Raw genomic sequence first — 9,548 nt, 5'->3', positions numbered from 1 at the left:
GTATTTTATAGCTGATTTAAGATGCGGGTCAAAACCGACCCGTTAGCATAAGGCATGGTAACAGAAAGCTAACATAAGAGGAAGGTTAAAGCAGAAATCACGTAAGCTGGAAAGGAGGTGGCGTTCCACCAATTTAGATGAATATTGCCTAGCCTGGAAAGATAGTTTAATAATATATAAAAAAGCCCTGCGTAAAGCTAGAACTTCATATTACTCCTCATTAATAGAGGCAAATAAGAACAACCCTAGGTTTCTTTTCAGCACTGTAGCCAGGCTGACAAAGAGTCATAGCTCGGTTGACCCTAGTATTCCCTCAACTCTCAGCAGCAATGACTTCATGAATTTCTTTACAAATAAAATCATAACTATTAGAGAAAAAATTGATCAGATCATCCCTGCATATAGCATGGATTGTACAACAACTCTAGATCCACGCTCGTACTTAGACTGCTTCCTCCCTGTAGATCATTCTGAATTAATTTCAGTAATTAATTCCTCTAAACCATCAACATGTGTCTTAGATTCCATCCCGACTAGACTCCTCAAGGATGTCTTACCTTTGATCAGCACGTCCATATTAGATCAGATCAATCTGTCTTTACAAATAGGCTACGTACCACAGGCTTTTAAGGTTGCTGTAGTCAAGCCCCTACTCAAAAAGCCTACTCTGGACTCAGGGGTCTTAGCGAATTATAGACCAATATCCAATCTGCCCTTTATCTCTAAAATCCTTGAAAAGATAGTTTCTAAGCAATTGTACGACCACCTGCGTAGCAATAACTTGTATGAAGATTTCCAGTCAGGATTTAGAGTACATCATAGTACAGAAACAGCACTGGTAAAGGTCACTAATGATCTTCTATTAGTATTAGATGAGTATAGTATTCTATACTCATCTTGTTAGATCTTAGTGCTGCATTCGACACTATAGATCACAACATTTTATTACACAGACTGGAACATGTCATTGGAATCAAAGGAACAGCACTAGAGTGGTTTAAATCGTATCTATCGGACAGATTTCAGTTTGTACATGTTAATGATGAGTCTTCCATGCACAGCAAAGTCAGCTATGGAGTTCCACAGGGATCTGTGCTTGGACCGATTCTTTTCACGTTATATATGTCCCCTATAGGCAATATTATTAGGAAACACTCTATAAATTTCCATTGTTATGCAGATGATACCCAGCTATATTTATCTATGAAACCAGGAGAAACTAATCAATTAGTCAAACTTCAGGAATGCTTAAAAGACATAAAGGCCTGGATGACCTCCAATTTCCTTCTCCTAAATCCGGACAAGACAGAGGTTATACTGTTTGGGCCTAAAAATCTCAGAGACACTATGTCTAAACACATTCTCACCATTGATGACTTAGTTCTGGCCTCAAGTAATACTGTAAGAAACCTCGGAGTTATCTTTGATCAGGATATCTCCTTCACTTCATACATAAAAGAAATCTCTAGAACTGCCTTTTTTCACCTAAGAAACATTGCTAAAATTAGGAGCATCCTGTCCCAAAGTGATGCTGAAAAACTAGTCCATGCATTTGTTACTTCCAGACTGGACTATTGTAATTCATTATTAATAGGATGTCCCAATAACTCATTAAAGAGCCTCCAGTTAATCCAAAATGCTGCAGCCAGAGTTCTGACTGGAATTAGCAAGAGAGATCATATTTCTCCAACGTTAGCTTCTCTCCATTGGCTCCCTGTTAAATCCAGAATTGAATTTAAAATTCTTCTCCTAACTTATAAATCCCTTAATAATCAGGCTCAATCTTATCTTAAAGACCTCATAGTTCCTTATCTTCCAAGCAGAACTCTCCGTTCTCAGACTGCAGGTTTACTTGTGGTTCCTAGAGTTTCCAAATGTAGAATGGGAGGCAGAGCCTTTAGCTACCAAGCCCCTCTCCTGTGGAACCAGCTCCCAGTTCAGGTTCTGGAGGCAGACACCGTCTCTACATTTAAGACTAGACTTAAAACTTTCCTTTTTTATAAAGCTTATAGTTAGAGATGGATCAGGTGACTCTGAACCATCTCTTAGTTATGCTGATATAGGTTATTCTGCTGGGGGACCTCTACTGATAAACTGAGCTCCTCTCCTCTCTCCTTTCTCCTGTATCAATGCAAATGCCACCATTGCATGTCATTAACTTTGTGTCTTCTCTCTCTTTTAGTTGTGTTTCCTCCTCTCTGTCTCCCTCTCTCTGTACTTTTCTGCAGGTATCCTCGGCCTGGAGCTGTACATCTCCAGAATCCAGTTCATCTGCCCAATGTTCTTGATGCTTGTTGTTGTCTTTATTGCCTGCTGTTCTTTTCTCTCTTCTCTTTCCACTCACCCCAACCGGTCAAGGCAGATGGCCGCCCACTATGAGCCTGGTTCTGCTGGAGGTTTCTTCCTCTAAAGGGAGTTTTTCCTCTCCACTGTTGCCTAAAGCTTGCTCAAATGGGATTGTTGGGTTTTCTCTATAATTTTTTGTATAAATATTTTCTGTAAGGTCTTAAACCTTACACTGTAAAGTGCCTTGAGATAACTTCTGTTGTAAATTGGCGCTATACAAATAAAATTGAATTGAATTGAATTGAATTGAATACAGCCCGTTGCAGCTGACACATCAGTCTTTCGTATTGTAACTCTGAGTGGCAAGTGAAAACAATAAAATGCTGGTGATCTGTTTAGTCTGATCTATTGTTGTAATCTCCTATCTTATATTTATTACCTGAATAAAAGGTTTTAGCCTTGCTAATTTCCTACACTTCCTTTTTAAAAAAAAAAAAAATTATTCACTACAACAACAACAGCAATAAAATTGTGGAAAAGGTGATTTGATTTTAATTGTTTGATTTTGTAATAATTTCTGCCACAAGAGTGCACCACAACACCATGTTGCAAATAGAGAGCAGGTTCCGCAAGGTCGTGAGGTCGTTTTCTTCCATGACAGTTTTAAGGTCTCCAGTCCAAACATTGTAAACACAAGTTAAATATAATATGTAAGTTGTTATGTGACAATGTAAAAAAATTACCTGTTCTTAATTTAAATGCATGGGAAAGAAAAAAAATTGTTAGCACTTGTAAGACTTAGGCTGTTTGAACCTTTTATATGACACATAGGATTATTTCCTGAATTACAGTTGCTCTCAAAATTATTAATGCCCCATTGCAAATGAGGTATGTGCCAAAATATACAAACTTTCAGCTTGTTTGCACTTAACAACTTAAGCAAGAGCAATTAAAATAGCTCAGCCCAACTACTGTTGCATGTTGTTCCTTCAAATTCAGCACAAAATGCAACTTTTAATGACTACTGATGGCAATTACGCCCAGTCAAATATTCTTAGGCCTGTGTATTTAAACTGCCTTCTTCAAATCCTGGTTCTAGTCAGGTTATTGTGACAGCAACTTTAACATATTCCAGGAGGTCGTCTGCAAGTCTTCTTGCCCACCACATATTGCAGGTTTCCAATTCCAGAGAAGGCAAAACAGCCCCAGAACATCACTGACCCACCCTCGTGCTTCTGTTCAGCGCATACTTTTTTCCTCCAGGCATGTCCCTGACTGCTTGACTTAGCTATTTTTAAAAATGCAATAAATTGTGACACTTACCAAATCTCTATCCAGTTCAAGTGTTTCATGTCTTCTATCTCAAGCACATATACATTTAAGTAGTCAATAAAAGTTGTCTATTCTTAGGAACCACTTGTAACATTAGTTGTGCTGATCTATTTGCATTTGATTTGTTCACTACAGCTTCAGTCAAACATGTTTTTGTCTTTGATGTAGATTTTGTCCAGAGCAGAAAGGTATTGCAGTGGTACAATGGAGCTGTTACAAATAAATTTAGATGGTAGAATGTCTTTGCAGTCAATGATTTCTATATATATATATATATATATCTCAGATTGTCTTTGATGCTCCTTTCCCCATCATATTCTTTTTTGTGTTCTTCTCTGGTCTCAGTAAGATAATGTAACATTTTGGAATAAAAATACAAATTAACAGTCCAAAACTGGAGGCCAGAATAGCAAATATCTCTACAGCAACACTGAACTTCCCAGGAGAGCTGACATAAGCTGGAATAAAAGTGATCCACACTGCACAGAAGATCAACATGCTGAAGGTGATAAATTTGGCCTCATTGAAGTTATCAGGTAGTTTCCGAGCCAGAAAAGCAAGAATGAAACAGAAAGAGGCCAGAAGGCCTATGTACCCAAGTACAGCCCAAAATCCTACAGTTGAACCCAGAGCACATTCTAAGATGATTTTGTCTTTGATTTCTTTAAAGTTCTTAAATGGAAAAGGAGGAGAAATTGTTAACCAGAGGATACATATTACAACCTGGATGAGAGTGAAAGCCAGAACACTGAGTCTCTGCTGTGTTGGTCCAAACCATTTCATCACATTACTGCCTGGAAGTGAGGCCTTGAAGGCTATTAACACCACCATAGTTTTCCCCAGAACACAAGAGATGCAGAGGACAAAGGTGATGCCGAATGCTGTGTGTCTCAGCATGCAGGACCACTCAGAGGGTCGGCCGATAAAGGTCAGAGAACACAGGAAACACAGGGTCAAGGAGAAGAGCAGCAGGAAGCTCAGCTCAGAGTTGTTGGCCCTGACAATAGGAGTTTTCCTGTATCTGAAGAAGATGAATGCTACAACAGCAGTCATGCATGTTCCAAATAAAGATGCTGCAGTGAGCAGTGCTCCCATAATTTCTTCAAATGATAGAAACTCTGCTTCCTTCTTTACACAGGCATCTCTTCTGTCATTGGACCAGAATTCAGGCTGACATCGCACACAGGTGATAGAATCTGAAAAGTAATAGTTGTTAACTTATTTAATGTTTTAGTTTCAATAGTTTCTTTTCACAATGATTGTATGCATATCCAACAGTACATTTCTACATACATATATCATAATATTGTGTGGTTCCCACTACCAATAATTGTGGACTTGCTGGTGCTGGCATTGTTAAAAGAGGTTGAAGAGCTTGACTTGTTTATAACTGTACCCGAGAAGTTTTGAGTTTGTGGATGAGTTCCCAAGTAAACAAGTTCAATATGACTTTGGAAGACCATCAGGTCTCAGATCAAAGAAATCATGAACAATATTATCCTAACCTTGCTAACCTTTTAGTCCATCTACAAAAAATCGGGCTCTGGAGCTGGAAACAACACAAACTTGACCTGTCTGTTGACTCTGACTTGTCATTTAAGTAAAGTAAAAGACATTTCTATCTTGTAAAAAATTTAAATCAACCACAGAATGAATATACATTGTAATGTCATCTTAATTTGGAAATTAGAAAATAGAACTATTACATTTCATATGATTTGCATCTTAGGATAACTGCTTCTGTGGTTTACTAAAGTGCAAAACCTAACAAAAGTATTGCAAGACCTGTAGTGTTGCTTATTTCTCCCTCTGCGCATCTTATACAGTCATAACAGCAGACAGGCTTTCCTTTCTGGAGAACCTTGCGAGTTCCTGGTGGACATTTCTCACTGCAAACTGACACAGGAACCTGCATGAACAACATGAATCTGAGAAAAACGCATGAAACTCACTTTGAAAAGCTGCTGTCTTTGCAAACCTTATTATTTTTGATGCAATATAAAGACGTTTATACTATAATTGATAGAATCAAATAATAGGCTCAGGTTACCTGTTTTGAGTTCTGTGCCCAAACTAAAGATTTATTTTGCAGACTCAGCTGTTTGTCTGCAGGTAAAGATGCATCATAAAGACCAACTGTGACAAAGTCCACAACACCATTTTCTGTTGGCTGCCAGTTTATAATTTCATACTTTGCTGGTGGGTCTCCATTCTCATTAAAGTAAACTTCTTCTCCTTCCTTTGTTTTAAAATGAATCTTTCTTACGTGCTGTAAAATCTAAAACAGTATGTATTAATTTATTTATGTGTTCAGTGAAATATGATATATATTATTGTTATTATTATTATTAATAGGCCCTGTTGGGTCAGCACAAAGACTGAAGATGTGTGCAGCAATCCATGTTTCAAAATGTTGTAAAAAGTATTTTGCTATTTGTTGCAAAATGTTGCAGTATGTAATTAGATATTTACTCACCATGAATGGATCTAGCTGTACCATGTCATTGCATGTTTCATTACAGCCAAGAATTCTATGAAGTGCATGAGCTACAGCATACACTCCTTTATAGATATTATTAAATATGGGCATAAGTGACATATCAGTGAAGCTGTGTTGCAATCCACTTAGATCTTCATGACCAGTACATTCACTCTGATTGTCTCTTGATGAATTTAACTGTTTGAACTTACAGTCAAATAATGCTTCCCAGAACTCTGTGAATATTATATAACCAAAAGAATTGAGTGGCTTCACATTTAATATAAACTCTCTCATGCTGCTGACATGTGCTTTGGGGATGGACAAGCCTATGGCACCATCCAAAATGTGCTGCTTATCCATTTTTGCAGTTTGGGAATCAAATATCCAGCCTTCAGTGCCTACCCACTGGTACCCAGTAAGATTGTGGTGAGACAACTTATAAAGTAGCACATCCAAATCCAAAAAAGAGAGGAAAGCAACAATCACCTTAGAAGTTGAAAGCTTGATAATTTCAATTATGTTCTGTATTTTGTTTGGTGGATCTGTTCTAAAGAAAGACACAGAATACTCCAGACAGATTCCCAGTTGCTGTGCAGTTTCTGTGAATGTGGCCATACCATTATTGCCATAATCATCATTGGATCTAATAGCTCCAACCCAAGTCCAACCAAAGTGCTTGACCAACTGAGCCAGAGCTCTGCTCTGATAATAGTCACTGGGTATTGTTCTGAGGAAGGATGGGTACTTGGTTTTGTCACTGAGACAAGCACAGGTGGCAAAGGGACTGATCTAAAACATAAAAGAAATTACCTCTCAAAGATAAAAATGTAAAATATAAAGCTTTTAAAAAAATCAAATGTACTTTTTATAACTAGAGTAACAGCTTGCAGATTTTATAGAGTATAATTTGAAATTCACTAGTCTTACTGACCTCTGGAATATGAAAGGGTCCGATGACAGTAGCTACAGCCATGCAAGGAGAGGAAGCGGTTTCTCCCATAATTGCCTGCACTTGTGAATTTCTGGTACATGAAGCCTCTGAGGGTGCAGACACAACTTCGTTACCATTAGCCAAAGCCAGTGCAACTCTCACACTTATAGCTGTAGAGCCACAAGTATCATACATTTTATATCCCAGAGAGATGCCAGGTAGTAGGTCTGTGCTGTTATTAATCTCCTCAATGGCAAAAAGCATAGCCTGAGCAAACTGGAATGCTCTGAAATTCAAACTTTAAGCACACATTTTAAATATTTGTATTTCCAGTTCCAACGTTGAAATAGAATAAATACAATTATAAATTAAAGCATGTTATAGTCTTAATACACATATCAGGAAATATTTTGTCTAAATTAAATCATTAAAATTAAAAAACTTTTGTACATACTTTTTATATGTGCAAATCTTTTTTAAATATATATTACATTTCAAAAGTTTATTACAGCTAACTTACCTGATGCATTCCAGTGGCATTGGTTTTTGTGTGTAGGTATCCTGTCTGTCTCTCCAGCTGCTGTGGAAAGAGAAGATTGCCCCTAGTATGATGTCGCCATCTTTAGATAACTGGGGGTTCTCAGGATCAGCTCTTCGCCTGCACACCATATCCTCTGCTTGACAGAAAGATAGCACCAACCACAGCTGTAAAAGTGACCAGCTACACTCTGGCTGCCTTGTTGTGTATGTCATAATGTCTCAGAGACATACACCATTGGGTGAAATCATATGTACCCCAATGTCGTTGAAAAGCTTGTGTTCGTATTTATACATATTGGATGACCTTACAAAACAGTAATGTTTTATCTCTGTGGACCAGCACCACTGTATAGAAGGTGGGGTGGGAGGAAGGTAGGAGGATACTAACTACTGTATGTTCTTGGATTGCAGCGATTTAAATTCTTGCTGTAGGTGTCATCATAAGCTGTATTTTTTAAAAATGAAATTATTAATATAGCTCATTAATATTTATACAGATTGTATAAATGGTATACATATGGTAGAAGTATTAATTTAAAACAAAAAATGTGTGAAGGTTATCTACTTTTACATTTTGCAACTTACAACCTGAATTTTAAAAAAAGTTGGGACTTTGCTGCTGTAATTTGCAATTGTCACAAACTTATATTTTAGTCAAGATAGAAAGCAAACAAAACAATTTAAGATTTTTACACCAGTTGGGTTCAAGAAAAACACAACAAGATATTTTAAATGGCTCTGGTCAAGATGAGGGAAACAGGAACTCGGAGGGGTCAGCCTGGGCACAAGTTGCTCCTGGTCTAGGGAATAGAAATGCTGAGCAGGGGGGTGGGGTAAGTGGAGAGGCAGAAACTAAAGCAGAGGATTCTGGGAGTCCTAGTCCAGCAGGTGAGTACGAAACAGGAGGGAGATCCACAGGAGACAGGGAACAATAAAACCACTACCCAAACCCAGCAGGTAAAACAAAACAGCACAGAATAAACAAAAAGGCAAGTACACAATCCAAAGGTTTGTAATCCAAAACACGAGATTCAAATCATGACAGGGTTTAGGATGGGAAACAAAGGGAGGACAATAACCATAAACTATTTCAAAAGGTGACATTCAATTATACAGGCAAAAATTTTAAATCACTTACAAATTTCTTTGTTTTATCAAGGAAAAACACAATTTCATGCAATTTACAAACAATTCAATTTCAATCAGTCTCCGAATAAAAAAAATTTGTCCGATGACTTTTAAAGAATAATCTACATTTTTGCATTGAGACCTATTGTTATGCACGTGCAAACTAGAGGATCCAAATGCAGAAAGACAAGCTAGACGGTATGCATTCTGATAATTTTATTCACAAATAAATTCAGTACTGTAATGGGAATTTAAGCTTTGTATCTTCTGGTATCTAACTTCCTCAGACAACCAACATTCTGTTTTCTCACCAAAGTATAAAAACAAATTTTGTCTTTTGATCATGCTGTCTGAGCCTCTCAGGAACTGTCACCTGGGTGTGAAATCCTGCGGTAAACTCCTGCAAACCCACATCTCAGGAAGTCAGTGGTAACACCTACAGCAGACAAAAGGTGGTGGCACCAACCTGGGGATGTTCCCCAGTTATAAAAACCCTGATTTCCCTTTGTTCAGGGTCTTTCTCGCGTGTTGTTCGACCTTCTTTGCAAAGAATAAAAAACTTTGTCGGCCAGCAGAAGTCTCTATTTCATTCTTCACTAGCAGATGAGAAATTTCCACAACAGTACAAAAACAGACAGGCTGTAGAAATGCAAAGGAGACAAAGCTGGGGAAAGAAAAACAAAACTAAGGATCTCAGCAATGCTGACAAACTAAAGATATCTAAATAAGAATGAAAAATTGCTTTACCCTGTACAGACAGGAGAAGAACACTATGACTTTGGAAAACAAAATTACAGCACAAGGCCAGAATTAAAAATCATCCAACAAATGAAAAATAACCCTCAGAAT

General features: G+C 37.7%; 1 protein-coding gene across 1 annotated transcript; it reads right to left on the bottom strand.

The window, feature by feature from the left end:
* Positions 1–3,900: 3,900 nt before the first annotated feature.
* LOC113166380 (extracellular calcium-sensing receptor-like) lies at positions 3,901–7,742 on the bottom strand. The gene is made up of 6 exons (XM_026366485.1): positions 7,552–7,742; positions 7,032–7,329; positions 6,095–6,889; positions 5,669–5,896; positions 5,404–5,527; positions 3,901–4,814 (listed from the first exon to the last, which is right to left on the bottom strand). The coding sequence occupies exons 1-6, from the start codon at positions 7,698–7,700 to the stop codon at positions 3,901–3,903; spliced, it is 2,508 nt and encodes an 835-aa protein (XP_026222270.1). The 5' UTR covers positions 7,701–7,742.
* Between the last annotated feature and the right edge of the window lie 1,806 nt (positions 7,743–9,548).

This window comes from Anabas testudineus, chromosome 13, assembly GCF_900324465.2.
Source record: "Anabas testudineus chromosome 13, fAnaTes1.2, whole genome shotgun sequence".
Taxonomy (NCBI): Eukaryota; Metazoa; Chordata; class Actinopteri; order Anabantiformes; family Anabantidae; genus Anabas; species Anabas testudineus.
This window is presented reverse-complemented; position numbering and strand designations above follow the sequence as displayed.